The sequence below is a fragment of the Pseudochaenichthys georgianus genome, chromosome 15 (assembly GCF_902827115.2).
Source record: "Pseudochaenichthys georgianus chromosome 15, fPseGeo1.2, whole genome shotgun sequence".
NCBI classification, from domain to species: Eukaryota; Metazoa; Chordata; class Actinopteri; order Perciformes; family Channichthyidae; genus Pseudochaenichthys; species Pseudochaenichthys georgianus.
In genome coordinates, this window is record NC_047517.1 from 16859290 (window position 1) to 16885514 (window position 26225).

General features: G+C 41.3%; 1 protein-coding gene across 2 annotated transcripts in view; it reads left to right on the top strand.

The window, feature by feature from the left end:
* The first annotated feature begins 8875 nt into the window (after window positions 1-8875).
* The window catches only part of LOC117459740 (uncharacterized), a 30586-nt gene continuing 13236 nt past the window's right edge, over window positions 8876-26225 (top strand). The window contains exons 1-17 of one of the 2 annotated variants that reach the window (XM_034100831.2): window positions 8876-9522; window positions 10296-10385; window positions 11643-11789; window positions 14604-14750; window positions 15294-15485; window positions 16409-16492; window positions 16656-16774; window positions 16855-16969; window positions 17051-17128; window positions 17231-17346; window positions 18276-18438; window positions 22444-22589; window positions 22693-22789; window positions 23375-23524; window positions 23767-23916; window positions 24630-24886; window positions 25844-25979. In XM_034100831.2, the coding sequence (XP_033956722.1) occupies window positions 9022-9522; window positions 10296-10385; window positions 11643-11789; window positions 14604-14750; window positions 15294-15485; window positions 16409-16492; window positions 16656-16774; window positions 16855-16969; window positions 17051-17128; window positions 17231-17346; window positions 18276-18438; window positions 22444-22589; window positions 22693-22789; window positions 23375-23524; window positions 23767-23916; window positions 24630-24886; window positions 25844-25979 (2688 nt within the window). In that variant the 5' untranslated portion in view covers window positions 8876-9021. The remainder of the gene's footprint in view (window positions 9523-10295; window positions 10386-11642; window positions 11790-14603; window positions 14751-15293; window positions 15486-16408; window positions 16493-16655; window positions 16775-16854; window positions 16970-17050; window positions 17129-17230; window positions 17347-18275; window positions 18439-22443; window positions 22590-22692; window positions 22790-23374; window positions 23525-23766; window positions 23917-24629; window positions 24887-25843; window positions 25980-26225) is intronic. The other variant, XM_034100832.2, reaches the window with a different exon arrangement.

Consider the following 26225-nt stretch of genomic DNA (forward strand, 5'->3'; position numbering starts at 1 on the left):
AAAGAAGACGATTGGTATTCGCCTTAGGTCATTTTTTTCTCGCTTATGGTTCATTTGTATTGGGGGGTAAAATTAGTGCATTGTAGCAGCTTTTTTTATTGGTTAGGCTATGTTTCCAATGACCAATTAGACCAACAAGCCATAGTTTATAAGCATGTGGCCGAGCAGGGAGGCGGGTTATTGGACAACGTTTCAAATCCTTAACAGATGAGTGATTTTATAGAGTATTATTCTTTCTACTCTTACAAAACACTTTGCAAAAATGCTGTTAGGATTGTTGAGAGGTTAAAACCCTTTCGACAGTTCTGTAGTTCACCTCTGACCTTCAACACAACATTTAGTGTTTGCTGAGCTTCATTAAAACTGCATGTCTGTGGTCTGTTCTTCATATTTTACTCCTATTAGATAGACCAGGGAGTTGGTGGTGGTTTTGTTTGTTTGTTTGTTTGTGGCTCTCTGGCATCTAAAAATAAAACCAAATTAGGGTATAAGAAGCTCCCCTATGAGGCTTACAAAAAATGTTGTTCCTGCATGTGTGCCAGCTGCTTTGTTTTCCCACAACAGTTCCATTCTGTTTGATGTTTGTGATATTGTGTTATTAACTCATTTTATTGTTTTGTTTGCATTATGATATGTATCACCATCCCGTATATAATAATTACAATTCCTCAGGGTCTTTTAGCGTGCAACACTAGACACAACCGACAGCTACAAGTATTTTCATCAGAGCCTCTTTAATTATGCGGCTCACTTTCAATTTTTGCCCCAAGAGAGCCCAACCTCCCCCACACAGTCGGGACAGTTGCTTCGTAGATTGTACAGCACCTGTTATAAACCCAATTGTTACCCCACACCCAATTGAGGACACACACCTGCTCTTATAATACCCATGATGCTCGAAAAACAGAAACGTCTGATGCTTGGTTTTTGCGGCATGAATACATCTCCAACCTGGAATGTGAAAAGGATCTTGTTGTCATATGTTGTCTCAGTTTGGCTAACAATGTGTATAACAATTTATACCAAAAGGGACAGGATCGTTCTACTACTAAATAGGACATTGTGAGACCCAATGGGAACAGTTTATTATTTGTGCTGGCTGAAGGTTATTAAAAAGAAAGCATGAAAACAAGATCCTCCAAGTTTTGTCTTATGGTCACACCGCAAATATTCACAAATAGGGACTAAACTTTTCAAAATCTTGTAATGTCTGCTTTTATTTCCAATGTGTTGGTAATTGTCATTCCACTCAAAAACAAAGCTCTGGTGGTTAGTTCAGTTTGTAAAGGGTCTAAGAGGGTTAAAGTGTCAGCGGCCTTTTAGCATCAACAAGCCACACATAGTTCACACTGGTGTCAGCAATGAGATCATCCATTCCACAGGAGGCGACACGAGTGAGGCAAACAATAACGCAGCGCTTTCAGGTGGGTCCGGCTTCTTATGTAAAGCCCCCGAGGCCTTGTCTAAGCAGGGAGAAAAAAAAAAGCACATCAGCCTGTCCTGTATTGAATCCAGACTATTTGAGGTGAAGAACAATAAAGTCCTCATAGTGTAATAAAATGAGTTTTCTCCCACTGCTTTTCAAGAAGGTTTAAGAACATCTGTGAACGTTTTTCCAAGTTGTCTGTGTACTTATTGGTATTTTCTTATTTACCTCCAATTCGAAAGGTCAGAGATGAATTACCTCAACCAAACATTAAGTTAATCTGTAAAGCCATGGTGGTGTTCAAAAATGACTCAAGATGTGCTTGGCTATTTGTTTCCATTTGCCGGAAGCACTCAGTTGTTTTTTCTAATTCTGTTTCTCTTGTGAAGTTTTAAAGGTACATCATGATTACAGAGCAGATCCATCAAATGGCTGGCCATGTAAATGCTGAAATGTAAATGCTGAAATGTAAATACGCGTTTCACCTCTTCCTTGATTTTCTGCATTCAAAATGTTTAACAAGCCTTTCCACTTGGCAACAGTTGGCCATACAGATGTCAAGCACACAGGCAAGCAATATACTCCAGGCGGGCTGCGGCACCTGATTAAAGTTCCTGTATGTGATTAATAAATCACACCGCAGGGTCAACAGAGCTTCTAAATAAAGGCTTGAAGGCACACAACCTGCCGCTGGAATGACATCAGAGGTCAAATGTTAAACTTCCCTCTTAAGGTGATTGATACTGTTGGAGAGGGCAAAAATAAGCTACAGCTTTTTTCTGTTATTCAACCTTTGATATGGGAAAATTGCTTCCTGCTGCCAGAGCACAGTTGCCATGCCAACCTATGATGTAACATGATGGAGTGACCTCATCCAGCCATTGAGCCCGACTGCCACCTGAGAGTGTCTCCAAAAAGGACACAATAAAGGCCTGTTTGACAGAGCGTGTGCACACTTGAAAACTGATGCAATATGTAGGAGCTGCACTGCTAACATTTGTTAACCAGCACCTAACACAAGGTACAGCTGAGGCTGATGGGAAAGTCATTAGTTATTCAGATTGTTGGGCATAAAGCAAGCTGTGTGTTCCATTACCCATAATATAATCCCATTTGTATTTACTCTGTCCCAAATGATATATCAAATTCAGTGTGCCAAAAATAACAGTACTTTTAAGGTGTGATTTAATGATGAAGTAGTTTGCCTTAGACACAAATACAAACTATCAACAAAAAACAACCAAAATGAATAGTAACCACGTATTTTGAAGAGAATACATTTATGTTATAGAAGTTAAGGAATCCAAAATATACAACAATTATCCTCAGGGAGCCATGAAATGCATCGATGTCATGGCGACTTATCTAAGAGCTGTCACAACATTCACCTACAAATAAACACGACCTTGTGGTAATACTGTAGAGTAAATGTCAAGGGATCACCAAAGTTGATAGAGTCCGCTCACTGAGTATCATGATGGCTTCAGAAAAGTTCATGGCAATCCATCCAATAGTTTTTGAGATGATATCAGCCTGTATCGACAGGTGGAAAGGCCGTCATTGTCTTCCTTAGAGCAGATAGCTACAAAGTATATATTATTTCTTTGATATCACAAACTTAGCTAGTACAGCCAAGAAAAATCAGCTCATTCCCAGTGACCCTTATACTTGTTGAAAACAAACGACACCAAGGACGTCAATCTGTCATCAACTAGCATCCAATCCAGAAGTAGAAACACAACGTTTCTGTGAAGTTGATACATTTTGATCATCTACACATTTCTTGTCTGACCTGTTCATTGACTTGATGACAAGCCTGAATGTTGACTTTGAATTTTAAGATTTCCAGTGAAAGGCTCCTTTGATCTTTTACAGTCACTCTCTCAACTTCAGTGCCTTATGGATTGTTCTAATGTCTTGGCCAATTGTTATGGTAGGACAATAAATCCATGAAGGAGGTAAAACAAAGGCCCTATTGTCTAAAAGCCATGTCTGAATCCTGTTATTCGAACATACTGACTGACGCAGGGTTTCGCACTGTTTTTACTCATGATACCACTCTGCTGCCAAGGTTGGAGGCTGAAAATAACAAATATTATGCGTTGCATGTTTGCATGGAGGAATGCTGCAAAGAAGGCCAGATATCACAGTATTATTGATGATGTCAGTGCAGCAGTTACCTTTGTATTGTTTTTTAAACAACATGGTAGTTTTAAAAAAATATATGCGTCATGGAAGACGGTTGAGATTTGTTGTCTCTGCATGCCTCTTCCTGCTTTGTGACTAACTTGGCACACTGTCTCTCCAAACCATGAGCACTGAATGACTAACATGGCATTTTATTGCTCTTTAAGGTTGTGATAAGAGTAGACATGTTGAGGAGAAACGTGTGAAGCAGGACTCCCAGGATGAAGCGCCACAGGTGTGTGTGTGTGTGTGTGTGTGTGTGTGTGTGTGTGTGTGTGTGTGTGTGTGTGTGTGTGTGTGTGTGTGTGTGTGTGTGTGTGTGTGTGTGTGTGTGTGTGTGTGTGTGTGTGTGTGTGTGTGTGTGTGTGTGTGTGTGTGTGTGTGTGTGTGTGTGTGTGTGTGTGTGTGTGTGTGTGTGTGAACGTCAGCTGATAAGCATGCAGTCTCATTAGGTGAGTGTCAAACTAGGCGCCACTATTATATAAGTATAGGTATTAAACCAGTGATAAAGGGGTTTGGTACTTTTTATTTGACAGGTTTCAAAGCTGCAGCTTTTATGTTTTTAAAGTACAAACCAGTGGTTGAAAGTGAATAACTACATTTACTCAAATACTGTAATTAAGTACAATGTTGAGACACTTGTACTTAAGTGGAGTGTTGTGTGTGTATTAGTGTTGTTTAACACTTCCACTACATCTATGAGGACATGACATCTATTTATGAGGCTTGGCTTACTTAACTTATTAATAATTTCAATACATTATTATTAATGTATTATTTTTGTATTGATTTAGACTATTGTTGCAGGTTTTGACTCATAATGTGAAATACTGTATACATAAAAAAAAAGATTAAAGACAATAATAATAATAATAATAATAATAAATTGTATTTATTACAATTTAATATTTAATAATAATAAATTGTATTTTTTGTTATTATTATTTTTTGTAATCTTTTTTTTAAGATCATCATCATCATCATCATCATCATCATCATCATCATCATCATCATCATCATCATCATCATCATCTTTATTTAAAGAGACTCTTGGTCCATTATTACAAAACATACAACACTCAAATATAAATGAAAAAAGGCAGTTATACCAATGTTTCCACAGAGGTGACTGGTATCGTACAGCACTGAAACACGGATTTGAAAGCAGCATAATGACAGAGTTATGAGAAACATTCAATCGACAGATGCATTTGTACATTCGATTTCTCAAAAGAGCATGGAACGTGTTGACTCGTGCATTACAGAGCAACATTAAAGTGAACACATTCATTTATGAGTAATTCTAATATAATTGATATCATTTTGCATAATGCATACTTTTACTTTTGGTGCTTAAAGTATATTTTGATGTTAATACTTTTGTACTATAATGAAGGTAGAATGTTGTGCTGCTTATATTAAAGCAGTTCTACAGTGCAGTATTACTAATTGTACTCAGTTCAATGACTATGACTTCCTCCTCCTCTGGTATAAACTATATTGAGATCTAAACCCACGGCTGAATAGATTACTTATGGATAAAACTTCACAAAACCAATGTGGACATCATGTTATAAATGCTGAAGAAAATGTGGATTACGTAATGTGTTTATTTTTCTCGGTGTCCATAAACTGCAGCTGTCTTGTTGTTCTGTTCAAGCACAAATCATTTCATTGTTAATGCGCTGTATTAGCTCCAGTGGCTGCAGTACAAAAGCCCACAGGCGGGCCATCTGAGGGAGGCTAGGTCATTGTCAAGATGTGGGTTTAGACTTGTTAGCTAATAGCAAAGGAATGTAAAGCTATTTAGATCAACAGATAACTGTTAATATAAATGTATGACTTCACAACTTCCTTGGCACCATGCCGTCACTGCCTTGATGTTTGCGTTTTATTGTCATTCACAGCTTTTTCTCGAGTCTAGGTTTAATCTATTTAAACAGAGTAAAAAGGAGCTGGACTGGTGTAAATATGCTCATGTTGATTTAAAACTTGGCCAAAGACTTTATGTATAAAGATAGTCTGTTTATGCTTTGTCTGTCCTGCCTGGAGAAGCTTAAAAATAGGCTTTTGTGCCATGGGACAAATTATTATTTGGTGGCATTCAACATTATAGCTAAAACTATAAAAGTAATAAACAGAAAGTTTATTCTAATGACATTGGATTCGACTCTTTTAGAGGAGGTTTTTCTGTGTAATATTAAGAGTTTTCTAGGGTTAGATTTCTCTGGATATTGTCAAAAGCTCTGGCAAAACACGGCTGACATAACACATGTAAGAATTTTCATTTTTCCATTCCTTTCATATCAACCACAAATGTTTCATTTTTGAAAAAAACTTAATCTTATCTGTACTGAAATTTGACCAGCAGGCCGATCATGCCTTTGTGATGACATACACCAAGTGGAAAAGTACAGACCCCCTCTAGCACCCATGCAAACTCTCTCCTCCGCTGCAGCTATCACTCTCCTTTCATACGGCCGGCATCAATGACATCACCCCTTAAAAACAAGTCTTCCAAGTCGTATTTACTGACTAATGAAATGGAAGATTTCTAATAAGTTTGATCACAAACAGAGGCCTGTGGCGAGAAAACATCAGGATTGTATTATCAACTTGGGAGGCAATTATATCAGCCATCAGGCCAGAACCAGCTTGTCTTTAACAGTCATCTTCAAAGATGCACATAAAGGAAGATGGCACAAATAAAGATCTTTCAGATGCAGGCTGGATTATTTGGAACGGATGTGGGCAGCACTGTTACGCACGTGGATGAGAGCTGTTGGGAGGAGGGGGGACTTCCTGGGTAAACACCATAAGGAAGGTGTTACAGTAGCGCTATCGGACTTGGTAGGTAGAGGTGGGACAGCTGGTTCAAATCTTATCAGTAGAGTGAATTTGTGAACAACTCTCCATCCTTTAAAAATGTTTGCAGAAGGTGGAAAACAGTGGCTTTACACAAAGTGATCAGAAAAAAAGCATACGTTTTCCTTCAATTTTCACTCAGACCTTAAATGAAGTGAACAAAATAGTGTTTGTGAACTTTGAGCAAATCTAACATTGCTATATAACACACCCACCTTTGTATTATCTTTTTAAAGGACATCTGAAAGTTAGATATTTTGGGAAATGTATTTCAAAATGTTCTATCATATTGTTTACTGTAAGGTCTTTTAAGTAAATATTAAAATATAGACAGTAGCCTGTTAGCTTAGCATGCAACAACGTTTGGAAACAGTTTTACAGCTCTGTCCACAACAAAACTTTGTCTACCAAATCCTCAAAAGCTAACTCATAAACACATTTATATCACCCATGTATCGTGTAGGCAGGCTAGCTGTTTAAGGTATTTGTGTTAACCTGACATTGGTCAAGGTTACACAGTCAGGGTTGGAAAAATGTGTTGGAAAACTGGGTAAAATCGTCCATGTCTTTTTTATTTCTTGCTTTAAATTGGTTTCTAGGCTAAGCTCTGGATGGCAGTATTTTTTAGTAACATCTCTCCGTGGACTGGTTTGCTTTAACATTTTCAAAAAGATCTGCCCATATATTTCTTTCTAACTAATGATCCTAAATTAAAAATAACCCAAATGTTCCAGTTGAATGCGACCAACATTTCGGCATGTGGTGGTGTCATAGTCACAGTGTGCCCGCAGCGCACATAAATCGCACACTTTTAGAGCCTCTCACCCAGCAATATGAGGAAATGGCATTTTAAAGTCAGCGAAACCCCTTGAACTCCACCCATCCAGCCTTCTGTGAACACCACCCAGCCTGTACAGAATTTATCTCTGATTTCAAGCTGCAACACATTAAAACTCTTCCTTAAGATGACTTCATCATGAAACCAGAGCTCTTTTAAAAGCATAATTAACCGTGTCGACTCCGAGGGCTAACTCTGTCATACGGAGCCCTGCTGAGTGACTGCTGTCCCACTGCTGGCTGCTTTGGTCCTGCTGGAACACTGGCAACTTTAGAGCACATCAATTAATGTATTTCTTTAATGTTTCCATTTCTAAATGACCAGGATTTTACACTGTGTTGTAAAATGAGGCATTATCTCAATATCATAGTGACTGGGTTTCGTTGTTAGTGGCTGAGCAGCTACTTCAAGCGAGTTGACCAGGTGTGGCCTGGGGTCATGACTGAGGGCAGCTGAGTGAAGAGGGAGAGTTTCCTTTTTTGGGTAAAGCTTTCAACAGTGGAAGCAGATTCTCCGCTGTACTCCCAAATATTTTCTCTGCCGTCTGCTCTCTTCAATAATCCCTGCTCCCCTGACATACGTACGCCACCCCTAGCATTCCAATCAGTCAGCCCAACATGTGCTCTGTTGAACCCCAGCCACCATCAAGGAGTGGTAGGGGTCATCATCTGCTTGACTGTGATTTCCCCCCCCTACACTTGTCATGCCAGCAGCTCTGAGGTTTAAGGGGCTGTTCCATTCAGCTGGAACCTGTGTGACAACTGCTCCTGGCTGATGGGGAAAGGCTCTGAGCTTGGGAAAGCACTCTCACTCCTGGACAGACAGCGATCACAAGAGCCTCTGAAGCGTACTCTCTCCTCAGATTTCACCCTGGATTTAAAGAAAAAGGCCTGCTGCCTTTGAAAGACTTTCAGAGCAAAACACCTCGGGGCTAATTCTGTTCTTCTGCACTTCAAGGTGCAGGTAAGGGTGAGGCACTGTGGGTGTGTGTGAGTTTTAGGATATTACCTCATCGAGGATAAGCTGTGATTGAAGAGGTCTGACAGAGGTCTCTCCCTCTGACTCCATTACTCGCCTCTTATCTGGACAGAATTTATGTCCGGGTTCAGAGGGGAAGTTTTGACAGCCAGACTTTACAGCCCCCTCACAGCTCTGTCGCTTCTGACAGAGAGAAAGAGAAGAGAGAAAGAGAAAGAGGGAGAGTGTGTGTAGAGGTGGTGACTTCATCCCCACTCTTAACCAACCCTCCTCTTTCCCCCTCCTTTTTTGAGCTTTCTTTTTTTCATTTTTTTCCTCCGCACAGCCCTGTCAGGCAGCATGCCAGCAGTTTTCATCTTGCTGCGGTCCCTGGTTATCAGGCTCCTCAGTAGCAGACTGGCAGGCTCAGTGGCACAGTTCCTCAGGAGAACCCTCTCTACAGGCGCTGCACACATTGGCACGGCGCTGCGCCACGTCTGGGACCGTATTCGATCCCAGGAGTCCAAGGAAGCCGTCCTGGGCTGTGTGTTGTGCCTTCTCAACATGCACAAGAAGGTGGAGACCTGAGCTCTCCCTTCACTTTCTGTTCAACTCACCACTTGCCTGCTGAACAGACTGGACAAACAGCGCTGGTGAGTGAGTAGTGGTGTACAAAGGGATGTGACAGACTTTTTTCAATGTACATTTGGACTTCAGCATTTTTTGTTTTCTTATCTGGACACTGGCAATGTCTGAAAGCATAGTAAGGAAGGTTCAGCCCTTCACGATTGGGACGAGGCTGTCAGTCCCGGCTGTGCCAAAATGCCAGGAGTTTACACAAAGTTATCTGCAGAGCCAGAGTTTGGATAACTGCACTCTACAGCACAACCTGAACTCACTCTACCTCAGTCGATCCCAGGTCTGCACACGCGGCCCCTGTCTCGTCTCACCCATGGTCAAGCAGGTAGCCCCTGTGAAGCACAACCAGGAGGACATGGCAGCTGAGGACCATCTGAACCAGAACGTTGCCTCTTCCTCTGCCGTCTCCCGGTCCATCAAGAAGATAACGATCTCTGGAAGTAGAGAAAGATCGGAGAACAATGTTTCAGTGGGACCAGTACAGCTTTCAATCACAGGGTCCACATCCGAAAACAACAATAACAACAACAACGTCACCAGCACCTCAGATACACATCTGCCCCGGATTGTGGGTGTGAGCTGTGAGAATAAACCTGGTTCTCACTTCAAGGTACAAGACACACTTTACTTATTCAAATATGCCAATTTAACACCCAAGGAAATAATAAATCACAGAGGTGGGATTTCTTCGAATATTGCTGTTTGATTAAAAGCTAATAAAGAGGATATGTAGGAGTTTATATTTTTAAATATATTTGTAAACTGCAGTTTTGGTTAGTTTAGTTTATGTGATAGGTGTATACTTTAAATGGCCATATCATAAATCAAATAAACTACAGAAGAAATTAACCTCATCATTGAAAATAGACATTCTACACATTTTCAACATTTCCTACAGTGCAAATATTTAGCAGTAGGCCTATAGGCGAGTGTTAATTTCTGTATTTCAACTGTTTTTATTGATTTTGAAGTTCTACTGAGAAGAGAACCGAGCACATGAACATGCAGACCTATAGATACAAATAATTCAAGTAGCGTAGTAAATCAATATACGACCATTTATAATCTCACCATGGTAGCCTACTAACTATGCACATATATAATTAACGGTTTAATAATGTCTACTGACGTCTCTCAATATGACACAATGTATGACATATGTATTAAAATAAAATGTTAAATATTGTAGTTGTTACCAATATTTGATCGAGATATAAATTGTAGCCTATGTAGTTTAACGTGTTGCCTTGGAGTTTGTCTTTCTGCCTGCCACAGTTTCCGTCTTGTTGTCCAGCTTGTTCGACTCATTTACGGCTCTTGTTCTGCACTCTCAGCTGCTTATTTTGATATTATTATTATTATTATATATGATTATTATTTTAGGTTTTACTCAGAAAAGACAGCAGTGAGGAACTTCAGCCAGCAACGGGACAAACCCAGCCGAAACTAAACGGAGAAAAATACGTCCAACAGGTAAGATGCTAGCTGCTGTGCAAAATTAAAACTGACGAATGAGGTAGCTAGCTTGAGACGACAAAAATTAGGACATTGTTTTTTATATCACGAATATAAGTTTAATTAAAAAACCTTTGAGTATCATATTAATTAAGGCTTACGTTTTTTGATATTCAGTGTTTTGTTGTGGATATTGGTGCTATTTGACCAACTGTATTGACACTGTTTTATATTTTGTGTGAGACAGTGGGGTCTTTATAGCCAGCAGCGGTGTTTAGCAAGTGAAGTCATGTGCTGTGTTCGCCAAAATTAAACGAGTTTATTATATTAAACGAGTTTATTTTATTAAACATTTGGAGCAATGTTACACAGAGGTGGAAAACCAGTTGAGCTATGAAAGCAACGTGTCTTTGAACGCCACACACATATCGTACTGTAGGCCTATCCTCTTTTTAACTGTAATGCATTAAAGAAGCAGACTCATGGAGAAAAACAGAATACGTATATTGTAGGATATTGTTTAAACTCAATGGGCTGTTGGATTTTTCCTGTTTCTTGTTGAAGTCATCAGTGTGTGTTGTGGATGAAGTGCTCTGTTACAGAGGCAGGGCTCACTGGAAAACATGAGGTCAGGGAAGATGTTAACAAAAGAAAAGGCTTGCTGAAGCCCTCATGGTGGCTGCTTATAATAACACACTGACACAGCAATGGCCTCATTTCCCCTTTTAGGACAAAAAACTACAGTCTACATCAGCTATTATTGTATAACCACAACAATACTTTCCTTTTCCTCCTCTAATGTATTATTCATTCAAGTGCCCAAAAATGGTTATAATTACATGGGAGAAGCTGGTGGTGCCTTTACCTGTTCAGGTATGAAAGAGCAAACATGATCTACCAAAGTCCTTTTAAAGGTGATATGTTTACATGTGAGGCTGACAGTAAAAAAATTCCGACATCCCAGGATCTGTCTGTTCCTGCTTCCTTCATGTGCCCAGATGTTTCCTGATGGGCGAGCGGCAGGAACGCTCAATTAGGGAAATGGTGCCAGTCCTGCAGTGTTGACAGTATGTTAAGAGGGACCTTGAGGTAACACAAATGTGTAATGTCTCTGTATGGTGACAAAAATCCCCTCATTGAGAGATCCACCAGCTTCTTATAGAGTTTATCAGTCAGGCATCATTTTGGTTTTGTTTGGTAGATTCAAATGAATGTTGCAGTCAAATTGCCATCATATTTTCAACCATTTATTGTCTGTCTTGTTTGCTTACATAGATATCAGTGCCTGAATCGCATCACAAAGAGACGCAAAGGAAAGAAAGTCATCCACACACGCAGAATGAAGCATCCGCAGCTGTTCCCACGTCCCAGAGCGACTGCTTCACTCAGCGCTACTCACTTTTCCACAAGGAAGTACTGCAGGTAAAATGTGGCATGCATACACAATATCAACATCAACAGTTTGTCGAAAGCTCCACTTTCCTCCTTCTTTTTTGTGTTCCCTTGTATAACTGGAAACTTATAAAATGTTTAGGAGAGTGTGCTTTTTCCACTCTCCATAGATTGCACATGGAGATTTTTTTTATCGGTAAAATTAAACCTTAACTTATCTCTCATCTCCTCTAACAAATACATAATGTAAAAAAGCTGCAGTGGGTTTATCTCAGAAGCAACAAGTTAGGCTGTTTCGATGAAATCACAAAGGAAGCTGTCGTATGACCCGCATGACAAAATATGTACTGGTTCTTATTTTGTCTCGAGAACTGTACGCGCTGTGTTCGGCTGAGGCGAAGAGAGGGAGGGGAAACCGCCACAAGTGAAGCAATTATTTAGGAGTGAGATCATTGTTTGGCTCCATCTCTTCACGCCTATGTCCCAGAGAGACTCAGCCAAGCAGCACAACTGGCTGTGTTATCTCATCGCTGCGTCCACCCCAGTGTACAAGGACATTTTTCTGCGAGTTCGGCTGAGGGACATTTTGTCCGGCAGTCGGCTTTGTCATCAACCATCCAAGTGATAGGCTGTTTACTCCCAGTAATAAGAAAGTCATTTAGGATGTGTCCGCTGAAGGAAACATGTGATGTATGTATGTGTTGAAAACAGCTCTGTGGCACATCGTTAATGTTAACAAGCTTAGCAGCCCCTTTGCTCTTAAGTGGAGCTTGCATTTCTGTTGATTTGGTGGAAACAGCCTTTTGTATTATAACTTTATTCGTACTTTAAATAACCAGAGTCGTTTGTATCTGGGGACTTAGCTGTTTTACAGGGATTTGGTTGACTGCTATCGCTGATGAGAATATGTTATTTCAGTATTATGTCGCTCTGGAAGTGGAAGTGAGTTTTCCAGGGAGAGACTTTTAAAGGGCCCTAATGTTTCGAGCTAAGGAGTGCAAAGCAGGTCACCACATGGAGAAGCCCGGTGCTCGCTCGCTGAGAACCATCTGTCTTCGAGGCGGAGAAACTTCCACTCCCACAGTCTTGTCAGCGCCGAGTTATAAAAAGGCCCACAAAGTAGGCTTGTTGGTAAACACTTTTATAAAGTGTGAAGAGGTGGGCACTCGTTCTCCCGTTAAGATGGCAACATTGGGTTACTTTGACGCTCGCAGAAAGGAAAAGTGGCCTTAAAAAAAAGAGAAGGGTGGTTTCTGTTTACAGTTTGTAATCAAACATGGAGTTTATTTTAAAATCCGGTCTGTGTTGACTGCAGTGATTTTTTTTTTCCTGTGTGGACACAGATTTTTCACAAATAAATAAAAGGCAGTGATCCAATCTGAGCTGCATGCATTAGCCGTCTATTCTCAGCGGCTGCACTAAGGCCTTACTGTACCTTTTGATAAACAGACAATTGTTGTGGAGAGCAGACAGGAAAAAACAAGGGACTCAGACTTCCTGTATGAGGTCATTATAGAGCCAGTGTGAGGAGATAGGGGCAGGCCTGTTTTGTCAAGCTCTTTTCCTTCTGTTCGGGGGGGAAATGCTGCACCGGGGGGATTGTAAAGTTAATGACCTGCCTCTCTTAAGGGGGAAGGGACATCAGATTTTAATCTCAAGCAAACAGTCGTTTAGAGGCTGTGTCATCTGTGGTGTTTTATTGATCCAAAAGAGAGGTTACTGTAGAGTCTATTATTCGTCAGTCGTACTAAATTCCTTGGGAAATTATGCTTTGATCTGAAGTTATAATCACTTACTTGTGTGCTTAACTGACAGTCTACATAATCGCAACACACAAAATAAAGTTCTGCAGGTTTTATCAATTGTATGACTCACTAAAAATGTGTCTGTGTTGATTTATTAATCCAATCAATTATAGGATGGGTCGCTCACTTTCACACTGGGCTCGTAGCAGAAAGCAAACATGTACTTTCCAACACTTTCTGACTTTGGGCACCTGGTTTGTAGTTCTTCTCACTCCATACAAATGTTGCCAGAAAAGGCAACTCTGCAAGACAAAGCCTTATGCAATAGAGCCCAGACCCTCGCCAAGAGAAACTTCTGCTCTGCATAACATGACATTAGAGAACAAAGAGCTGTGCTTGATGTGTCTGAGGCTCTGTATTACTCTAATTCGGGGAAGAAAATGTAGTTTGCCTGAGTGCTCTGTCACACAGCTGATATATCACAACCTGTAGGCTGAAGATAAGCCTCATATGTGTTATGAAATGATTCATACAAATATATCAACAAATATGACTTCTATCCATAAATAATTATTGCCTCCTATGCTAACATTTTTATATTCTATCAGCTTTCTAAAGGTGAGACATTCTCAGATTTCACTCTCATCATAAAACAGGTCTATAAACAACAGACATATGTGCAGATTGCAGGGTCGGGAGGGTTAAAACAGTTTTACTTTAAAAACGTTATCTTATACAATAACAAATTACTTTCAAATTGCGTCAGTTTCAAAGTATTACACTAGTTATGATACCTTTCTGAAATGTTATCATTATATTGTATGTAAAACACAAAAAGGAAACAACATAATGGTACAAGTTCTGCCTTGTGAACATGCTGTCATCTTCCAATGACAAAACTAATTTGGCACATTAGTGTTTTAACCATCCTGCCTTGCAGTAATTTGCACATTGCTGTGATGTCATTAACCTTTTAGATTTACATACAAAGTTATGGCAATAATCCTAATTACATAACACTGTTCCATGTAGTCATTACTCCCAAAAAGAGCTTGAAGCATATCTTAACACTTTGACCGTGTGTCTGTTTGTGATGTAGGCAGAGGCGTGGATCAAAGGCAAGCTGCGGGACCTGAAGGATGGATGTAATATTCAGCGCTGCCCCCTGCAGGACTGGGGGGAAGCCTCGCAGATGCTCCACAGAGACCTCAAAGACTTTGAGAACACCCTAATACAACTCAACCAGGTAAGATAAACATTGAACACGCGCCCGGGCTCTAACTGAAATAGAGACCAGAGCCAGCAGCACAGCAACCCACATCACAAATGAAATGTTTATTTAAAGCTTTTAGCAGGTAATAGAGTTCCGAATGCAAACACTAATCACTTTCCATAGTGTTGAAAGAGTCCGTAAGATCACATAACATTATGGTAGGCATTTCCAGTCGGCCGGAAAGAAAATCAGAGCCTCAGTGTTCCAGACGGCTCTGACAAGCCCGTTTATTCTTTCTCCCTCAGGAGAAAATGTTTGGAAATGGTACATTGCTGATAATTAACCTCCCCTGACACTCAGGCAGCTCAGGAAGGGTAGAAGCAGAACCGGTAGACTTTTCAAGAGTATATCCAAGAAATATATGGCAGTTTTGCAACATCTGTGAAGCCGCATGTCACATAAGCAATGACTCCGACAAACTACGTGTGTAGTGTGCGCCGCCACTGTTGTATGTCGAGTCTGGCGGCTCCCTCTGCTCTACATCTTAAATGAACAGCAACTTTCTGTTTCTTAAAGATGGGTGAGCAGCTGATCTGCAAGCTAAACCCCACCTCTGACCTGGTGAAGAAACAACTCAGCCAGCTCAGGGACATGTGGCAGACCCTCAAGCAGACGGCCGCAAATCAGACGAGGGCGCTGGGTGGAGCCAAGAACCTGCAGGAGTTCAACAAGAAAGTGGACAAGCTGGAGGCGTGGATCAAAGACAAGGTACACAATTACATCTTTCTCTGAATTTGTGCTAGTGTAATACGTGGATTTCATCGCATGGGGAGGGTTATTTTTACCCCTTTTCTCATCCTTACCAGAGCCAAATTTGCACAAGTGTTTCATTTCTTAACGATTGGTCGTTTTTAGGCACTTAATGCAGTTATTTTTCATATATAGCTGAATGTATGACGCTATCATTCTCTACTGATACTTTCATTTGCATGTTTTCATTCTCAAATGCAAAACTAATGTGAAACAGGGTGACATGAGTACTTAAAATAAGAGTTATTTTGCTTTCATGTACTCGCTTTTGAGTTTCACAGACATTTCCCTCCTGACCCTTTTTTACTTTTGATAATTATGAACCTGTTCACATGATTTCCACAAATGTCATCATTTTCCCATTTATCTAAACATAAAAGCCATCACGCTCTCTGACTGTAATAATTACCAAAAAACTGTTGGCCCAGAGGAAAATAAATGGGTGGACAGACAGCTCTGATCAACAGTTGTCAAGATAATTGGCAGGAAAAAAATGACTTGCTAATACAGGAAATTATCTCAGCATCCTGAGGACGCTTCTTGTTTGTGTATATTATTCACCGGTGTAAAACATCTGCCCGTCATTATCAAGAAGCAATCTGCGTTTCATGTTTATCTTTCTGTTCATGTCCATGTCTGGCACAAGGGAACCTGTGATTGATAATGGACCTGTGGGAATGTAGCGGCGGATGTTAGTCTATAAAACATCCATCCCTACAGGAGACTGCATTCTCCATTTAGTTCCACTCAAACTTCCATACGTGCATTAGTATCGAGTTCTCACCTAATGCTGTAGGCTAGCTCTGTTCAGCATCTTCCCTGGTAATGTGGTAGATCCTGGTGCCTCTGAGAAGAAATAATGGTTTTATGTGGGCCAGCAGGAAGACGAGCAGTCTCTGGTGAATGTCCTCGGGGAACATGTTGACAAAATGCAGCTGACCAGGAGGATCTTGGATCTAAAGCAGGTGAGCATGAAACATGCTAAACAACATTCTTCCAATATGTTAATAGTTTATAATACATTTCTGCAGAGGTCATTTATCTATGGCCGTCTATAATTGTCTCCCAGAGTGTATGGTAGAGACAGCTGAGGTCATAGTTGGATTGTGTTCCCCTGTTTCACTACAGGATGAGCAGCTATACGGAAACCTCCACGAGGAGATCAACCACTTGGCCCTAAAACTGGAGAAACAGGGGAAGACAGATGGGAAAAATATCTCCAGCAAGAGGAAACACATCAATAAAATGTACACTTTGAGTTGAACTGGTATGCTGCATGAAACATCCTTACTCTAGGGAGAAGACTTATTTGATCTTTTCTTTGTAGGTGGCTGAAGGTCCAGTCGCATCTGAAAAACTACCATGAGAATCTTCAGCTGGCACTGGAGGTGTCCTCGTTCTACCAGCAGGCTGATAACACGTTGCTTGCTATTAATAACATGGTACAATTCCCTGGTGGTTTCATTCTTTCTTTTCTGCTGAGATATAAGACATTTGACTCACATTACATTCTCTTTTTTCAGAGGAAGAGCATGTCTGAATCCAAAGAGCTGGACAGCGTCGGAGATAGAGAAATACGCGACATCGCCAGTCAAATCATGGTAGGATTTTTTTGTTGTGTTTTTTAAGAAACACTGCCTGATCAGATCCTGGAAGTGTTGCAGAAGCCTTCTCTACCTAACCTACAGGCCTGTGTGTGGTAGATGCTTGATGTGAGCGTGTCCCAGGTTTCTAATCTCCACCCCGCCCTGGCTGCCGGCGTCACGCAGAAGCAGAGCGAGGTGAAGGACTGCTGGGCGCTTCTTCAGAAGGTTCTCAGGTAGGCCAAGGATACAGCACACAACTCTGGTGGCCCCATGAGTGCATGCGCCATTTCCCCCAGTAATTGATCCTCCACAGGTTTCCACTGAGCTGGAACATTATTTCTCCGTTATTGCTTTTCTTGTGCCCTACATTAAAAGTACGCAAACCCTAGAAGACGTTTTCCATTTTAAGTTTGTATAACGTTTTCTTTCCTCTTGATTAGCCTTGCTGTATTTGGGTTTGAATCAGTGAAAAATTCTAAGCAAAGTGAAGCACCGGACTGTCTGGAGACAAACTACCCACAAAGCATCACTCGCCACCCACTTGTTTGAGTTTAATATATTCAGTTCTGCACTGCTGGAATTACACCATGTGTTTGATTACTGGACGAGGTGAATAATGCTTTGGCTTACTGAGTTGCATTGGCAGTACGGGTCTCTCTCTGTTAAAATCGTGCCGTCACCTCAAGTAGTCTGCCGAATCTGAGATATTACACACACACAAGAATATTTTGTAATTTTTATGGCATTTGTAAAACAAATGTATTGGTACTTTAATAGCCTCGAGTATGAATATCCATGCAAACCATTTTATCTGTCCGTTTTCTCTTATCTTGTTCTGGATCAAAGTGTTGGACTGTCCAATGGGTAGCATTGCAATATTTATACAAAATGAATATTTTCATAATAATATAAACAGTCAGGAGTGACAAAAATCCCAAGTTCTGACATCCATCTCTAACATCTCCCACTTTCCAAATATTCCTCAGCCTGGGAGCCTCTCATGTCGATGGGCTATCTTTAGATCCAAATATGACATCATCTGGTCCGTCTTATCAGCTGCGTCTCATGGCTATTCAAACCAAATAACACAAACACTGGTAGAAAGCTTCAGAGCCATACTTGGAGTTTATGGCGGGGCTCTGACGCTCTTCTCCTCCTGCAGGAGTGACAGGACTGTGCTCTCTCCCAACGGCTCCGCTTTCACCAGGGAAGATGCTGACCCCCTGACACCGGCCCGGGAACCCCAGAGCAACGTGGGAACGGAGACGCAGAGGCTCATGGGAAAGGAGGTGAAGGAGGAGCAGAATCGGCTGAAAGGCTGCGTGGTAAGAAGCTTTGGTATTTCACTCTATAACTGCAGAAACCACACTCTTCCTCTTCCAGTCCTACGGCATCTGTGGCTGCACAAAGTGACGCATTTCTCTGGTTTGGAAAATGCCTGATTTACTATTTAAGCAGGTTTTTCCTAAATAACAGTGCTTTTGGAGTCGTCAGATGGTCCGTAGAGCTGTGGCTTGTAGTCTTGGCAGCCGCTGCTTTTCCATCCTCCCAGCTAGTTAGTTGCACTTAATAACACCATATGATGTAAGAGTCGTGAGGAAGCCCTTGATAAGATGAGGGAAAAAGACACCTTGGCTCAACTACACAAAGAAAAGTGCTATACAGTATATACTATATACTGCATTTACCTCAGTCACAGGAAGAGCTTTGAGAGGTGTTATTTACCCTGGCACAAGAATACCATAAGTTGCCATGAAAAATGTCAAGCTGTGACGGTACAACATGGCTGAACACTGGACCAGAGCAAATAAGTCTCTGCCTCCAAACCCACATTTCTATGGTAAAATAGTATCTTGGCTTTACAAAGTACACAGTCATTGGACTAATGTTGTATTAATAGATGGCCTGTGGGTCAGCTTGGGGTGAGTGTATAATCTGCAGAACATGTGTATTCCTCAGACATAACATTCCTCATCTTTGAAGCACTTTATTGACCTGCCACTGCTCATAAACCTAGAGGCAATACTGTTAGCGTCTTTTAGAAGAGGACGTATCGAGGAACTTAACTGTGGGCTATGTTAAAACCAGTAATTATCTTTATTTGTAGTCTTTTAAGTTGGCACATTACATCTCTTTACAATCCGTAAGTAAATGAACAGTCGCTATTTGTGCCCAGCCCAGAGGAATCCCACAATTCAATGCTCCTGACCTTGAGCTCATGTGAAGTTCCTGCTGAGCCTCTGGCCTCATTTCGCCTCGGGAAAAAGTACCCAGATGCTCAAGGAAAGAAGACTTCACTCTTTCCATTCTTGCTTTGTTTCAGGGTCAGTTTATTTCCCTGCTCATGGCTTCAACCACTCCTTCACCTGTGACTGGAACCATGAGGCCAGCGAGCCTGGCTCATTTGTTTCTCTTAACGTCCCGATTCCTTTCACTGCAGAGCTAGGAGTTACGTATGTGCTGCTGTCTGTGGGGGCCCCTCTTGTTACTCTTTATGGAAGGACTAATAATACACTCCAAACAGAACCCTGGAGCCCAAAGGCCAAACTCAGTTTTACTGTTGCACCACCAGTTGAACAGTAAAAGTCATTTAATCACATACTTTCACTTTAACTCCAGCTCCTGGGTGTGTGGAATTGATTACAGTATTTTGAAAGGGTACGAGATGCAGCTGCAGCGATTTGCATATGTGGTGGTAGACATAACTTTCAGTTTATCTGCAGACGTGCTAACATACACACTTTGTTCCTCGTAGTCTATCCCTCGCTGGTGCAATTTGACTCGATAAAAGGTTACTGTAAAAGTGTTGGCGTCCGTTCGAGTATGGATACATGCAGGATAATCCATATTATATATCATGTCTGTGTCAGCAGTAGTATGGCCTCTTGTTGCTGGAGGTAAACATGGCTATCGTCTGTTTCTCTGGCTAATTGTTGCCAGATGCCGGGGCTGCGGACCAGATGGGCTTGGTGCTAAGTAATAGTTCTTGGCTGACATCACTTTGTAGCACATTGTAGAAAGACACAGGGGAGATCAGCAGATAAGAATCAACAGTACCAAGATAGGGAGAAGTATGCTGAAAGAACAAATGATTGGATGATGCCTAAAATCACAGAATACTTTTGAATATGACATAGTAAATAATGAAACATCATTTTGTTAAGACATATTTCTCTTTCAAATGGAAGAATGGGATGTTGGATGCACCGCAGGAGTTGTTTACAGTGGAAGCCTCTGTGAAGGATGAAGTACAGAAGCAAATATCGGGGGAGGACACGTCATTGATGGTTATCGCCCCTGTCAAATGAATCACAGTAGTTTGTTAGTTCTGCAGTTTCAGCGCAAAAATCGGCCCGATAATGTTCCTCTATGAAACTCAGACCGGTCTATAAAATGACTGGCGTGTTAGTAAATGATGTTAGAGCCTTTTAATTCTCGCATCATCTTTAAGGCAACGCTTTCCTCCAGGTCCCTGACTCACTTCTTCTTTAAGCCAAGTCTGAAAATAAATTAAAGCTACTCCATTAAACTCTATTATTAATGGCTGTTTCGTGCTTTTTAGCTGTCATGTAAATCAGATTTGTTTTGCATTGACAGTCGCATATTTGGCACGCTTGTTCATAGACCTTACTTATGTCAGATTTTACTGGCATATGGGAAAGACATTATGTTATAAAGAACAATTAACACAGCATGGTCTGTATTATTCATACAGTTAGACAGGGAAATGTCAGCGTAAGAGAATGTTCGACTAGTTTTATAGCTCATTTAATTGTTTCATATTTATGCCAAGCGGTCTTGGTAACCAAAGCAAGTAAAACATTATTAACAAAGAACCTAAAAGTTGTGTTGGCTGATATATGGTTTTAAATGATCCATACAAACAGCATACCTAAAATGAAATGGGAACAACCAAAACTTTGAACAAGTATTGTACATGGATTCTTGTTTTTGGTTCTGTTGGACCCTGTTGAAGTTTCAGATGTTTGCAGCCAATAGGAAACCCATAGGGCTGTGCTGCTGAATAGTTGTACGTTTCAAAGCTTCAAATAACGTTGACATTTCTAGTTCTAAAACAACAATTCAATGCTGCACAGATGAAGACACATATTGTGCTCCACTTGTATTATTAGTATTATTCTATAAGTATGGTTAGGTTCCAGTGGTGGAGGCGTATGATTTCCCTTCCTTTTTTTATATAAACATTTCCAATTCAAAGTCAAAATGCATTAAAAAAAGAGATATGTCATCATCTACAAAAAGCGAAACATGTTCTCATATTACAAAATATTCGGCTTCAATCTATATGTCAATTTTCATACACAACATTATGTTTTTTTATTTATAAGATATTTTTTGTGCAAGAGGGGGCCTTTGTTGTATCGATGCAGCATTAAAAGAGCAAGAAAAGGGGATAAAATTGCCAAATTCAATACTTCTGCGTGTGATAACGTCCAAAAGTATGACGAAATCGTCGTTTTAAACCTTAATAGAGGCTTTGAATGTAAAATGAAAACGATATGCCGTCCCGCCCCTAATATCCCATTTTATGATATGCCAGATATATGTAGCTCTCTTTGGAAACCCTCATGCAGAGTCCTTTGGCCAACCTTTAAAGCACTCACATGGTTGTAAAAGAGGTGTAATGGCTGCTGCCGATTCTAATATATTTCTACACATCGACAAGTTCTATAGCTCTGGCGTTGACTTTGCTAAAGTCTGCACTGCATAGTTCTAAACACAGTCTGGGTGGAAATCAGTATCTAAGGCCGACAACACACTGCAGCTGTTTAATGAGCGCTGGGGATAGGGGATTTCAAAGAAGGGTTATGTTCCTAACTGCAATGGCTCTTTTTAGTCATCAGAGCGTTATAGCACATGTTGGCCACCTTGTTAGACGGTAGACCTAATGTGTTCATTCACAAAGCAATTATTACATATTTAAACTTTCACTGCCATCTTTAGTGTTTTTATTTCAGACGTTGGTGAAAAGGAGCTTGTGTCTTTAGTCTGGCCTGGGTTCTTTCACAGACAAGAGCCAACCTTTTTAAGAGGGAGTTCGCTTTGTGCCATTTACAGGAGAGGCTTTACTTGACTCTGGGCAGACGTCCATGTTGTCCCACCTCCAGCCACATTGTAGCATTCACATTAGCAGCGAGCTACAGCAACGGCTCATTGTCTTGTGACTCCTCGCACTATAAATCCTCCATTTGAGATGTTTATGCCTCCAGGGGACATTTTATTCAATGGACGGCTGACAGAAAAAGCCAAACATTACTCACATGTCATGATGCTGATCTCTTGGATTTTATTTTGACTCTCGTCCATAGAGTCCTGTTGAATGTGGGATGAGTAGGAGGACACCGAGCAGCCTCAGCCAGGATCAGCCATCAGGGAACCACACCTCGTCGCCCACGGGAGGCGGTCCTGCCTCCGCAAATGATGTCATCGTCCGACATCAATTAAAGGGGGAAAGGTGACTTTTCGGCCTGGCTTCTCTCTCTCTCTCTGTGACTTACATAATGAGAGGTCTTTATGTAAGTCATAATTGGAGTCACATGTCTGTGTTTTCTTTGCAGCAAGAAGCCCAGAGCAGAGCCCAGGCTTGCCACCGCCACACGAGGCCACCCACAGCTCCCCTCGCAGCTCCAGAAGTTCACCGTGTCTGCTGACAAGGTGATTGACCGGCTCGGCCATACACATCCGCAATTCCCTTTTTCACCAAAAATCCCCTTTCAAAACCAAATCCTGTGTCCTCTACCTCACATTATTATTTACTTTTTAACACTTAAAAGCACCATTTTCTTGTAACCAGCCACAGACATTATGACTGTAAATGATACAGCGTTGTCAGGAGTAATACTGTGACTATTTACTGACATGTGTGCTACTGTGTTCTCATTTCCAATAATTTTATTTATTTGTATTTATTTGTACAAATTCTAAGTGTGTTTACCTTCCTTTGTTTAGGATGTACACTAGTTATAACCGTTATAACAACTTGTTTTCCTTTGGTTCACACAAAAGACAAGACATGTAATGTATTTATAATAAGACTGAGTAAATATATGTCTCACATTCATAATGCCACCTCAGCAGTATATGATAAAATGATAGAATTGGGTCAGAATAAAAAAAAAAAACACCTGGTTGCTTTGGCTTCCTGTGGAATCTTAAATGTCATCACCCTTGTTTAGAAATATATCTCTCAGCTGTTCTCCTCTTGAACCCTGTTCCTGTTTGCTCCCCTTTCCATCTCAGACTTTGTCCTGGCTCAAAGACAACGTGTCCATGGCCACGCAGGTGTGCTCAATAGCCAGCTCTGAGGGCCTGGAGGCAGCCAGGAGGTGTCAGCACGCTCTGCAACAAGAAATCCTGACCAACAGGGCCAGGATAGAGGTTGTCAAACGGGTAAGCCAAGTCCTTTTCACAGTTTGTCTTAAAAACATACGCACTGGATGAAGGCCAATGAAAAATATCCCCCCACTATTTTCAAACTGGGCACCTGGACAGGCATTATTCCAATAATGAGCTGACATTTCATCTCTCACGGTTTTAGTAAACCAAAGCTGCAGATTAGGTCCGTATTTCAAAACCCAAATCCCAGTCTTTAGTCATCACATGCTCTCATCAGTTTAACGCTCAATCCTCAGGAGGGCCGCGGGCTGGTCCGTGCACAGCACCCGGGCAGCGCCAAGATAGAGGAGTTCTTGGGACAGCTGGAGGTCCTGTGGGAGGAGCTGCGGAGGAGGCACCAGAGGAACAACGCATTTCTGCAGGCCTCAGAGGAGCTGGGCTTCAGGGTGAGGTTCATCAAATATCTCACACAATAGGCACTCCTCTTGAGTAACAACGAGGCTTTTACTTTAAATGTATGGTGATGACGGATGATCCTGGATTCCATTGGAGAAGCTTTCAACTGGCAAAAAGCCTTTACATCCGCTCATGGTTAGAAGCTCATTTACTTTCATCTTTAACATCCTAATTGGAAGAGTCTGCAAGCTAGAGTCCCCGAATTTATGAAGGGTAATCCAAGGTACATAAATTGCACTGCCATATAATTAGATGATGGGATGGAAAGAGGCTACAAATCTGCCCAGATTGATGACTTGGTTGGAAAGTTGGAGTTTCTTATTACAAAAGATGGTCTACTTACTCTAGGTAAACCCATTATTGTCTTCTCTGTACTATACATCACCTCATTACAATGTATTTATTACTACAATAAACAGTTTTCATTTCCCTGTACACTTACATTTTGTTCTTTTTTTATTCTATTAAAAAGATGTAGGTGTATACATTTCACTTGTTTTTCAATTAGTTTTGTTTTTCAATTAGTTTTATTGTGTTATGTCATAGAAATATTATGTTGCATTGTGGGAGCAGCTGGGACTTAAGATTTCCATTGCCATATCTACACTGTAGCTACTATGCATATGACAATAAAGCCTTTGTTTTGTTTTTTTTAGCAGCATAGCATGTTCATCATTAGCTTCTGTGCTTGTGTCCTGTGCAGGTTGTTAAAGTGCTCCAGGCCCTCGGCAGCCTGGAGGCCTGGCTGGAGTCCGTGGAGCTCTCCATGAAGGAGTCTGCTCTCGCCGGTGACCCTGAAACAATGAGCATGGCCGAGAGGGAGAGCTGTCTGCTGGAGAAAGAGGTGGCAGCTCGCAGCCTGGAGCTCAGCGCTCTGAGGCAGGAGGTGGAGCGCCTCCACAGCGCCAGTCACCCCCACACACGGAGCCTGCCGGCACGCATGGAGGAGGTGGAAAGAAAGTGAGTTTGTCAGAGGAGGAGAAGGAGGGGTCGTATCATCAAATAAGAGTCATGCTATGGGTCTGAACAATCACACGAGTCATGGAAGAGTTTATTCATAAAATCCCCGGTTTTTATTTAAGATAAACAATTTCACCCCATAAACCACAAAAATATATTAGATCTCATGTTTTTTCTCGGGGTTGCCAATAAAGAATGCTCTCCATGCACTCATTTATTGCGAGGTTCGAGTTTATTCATTCGTGATTCATGCAGCACTTAGCGAGTTTACCCCACTGTCCCGAAATGCACTTCAGCCCACAGCTTGTCAGTGTGTGTCAGAGCCACCCGCTGCATGTGTTGCAAGATGACGCCTTTCTCTTTGCTTGGCCCTGGAAAGACAAGTCGTTGCCATGGACTCTTGGTAAAACCCCATGATGTTGGTCTGTTTAAAGGACGTACCTTTGTCCATAAACACACGTTCAGACTCTGTAAAGAACACAGTTGACCAAAGTAAATAAAGAAATGGAAAGGGCTCAGTTTAAGTGTTTCCAGGGTGGGGGTGTTAGATAGGGGGGGGGTGACATACTGCAGTCTGAGGAACCTTTGATGCAGGTAGAGGCTCTCACCAAGCAGCTGTAAGACACTTGCGATGATGTCATTATCTAATGCTGCGTACAAGCAATTTAAGGCTCATTTATTCTGGGGAAAATACCCTTTGAAATTCCTCCCTTTACCATCTCAAATATAAACTGCATGGACAAGGTACATTCATGCCCTGAAGTACAGGAAATGTTTACGTGACACATGATATATGATAACATAAACAGCGCTGTAGCACATGAACTCTGTATTCTGATGGAGGTCTCTTTAATGTGGTTCTTCCAACGGATGCAGACTTGTACTGTATATACGTATGCGGAGGTGTAGCTTGTCATTAAAAGCTTCCTACTGGTTGTTTCTATGTGTGTCCTTCAGGTACCATCGTGTCCAAAGTGCCCTGACCCAGCAGAACTCCGAGCTGCAGGACACACGGATGCTGACGGAGTTCTTGGAGCGCGTGGAGCTGGAGGAGAGCCAGGAGCTCAGCGGGAGTCGCTACAGCCTCGGCCAGGTGAGGAACTGGGGCTTCTGTGTTAGTTAGCACTACAGTAGGTCTCTCCAGCAGCACCTATGACACCATGATGACACACATTAACTAGATGAAAAGTATACTAAAGTGACTAGTGTCATGATTGCAGCTCATAATAGAAATTCTTGAGGATTTGTTCAGATACTGTTATGTAAGGATTTTGTTATGTGATGTTAGTCTGTGAGATGTCATAAAGGTGACATTTTCTTTTGGTGACTTGAAGTATTA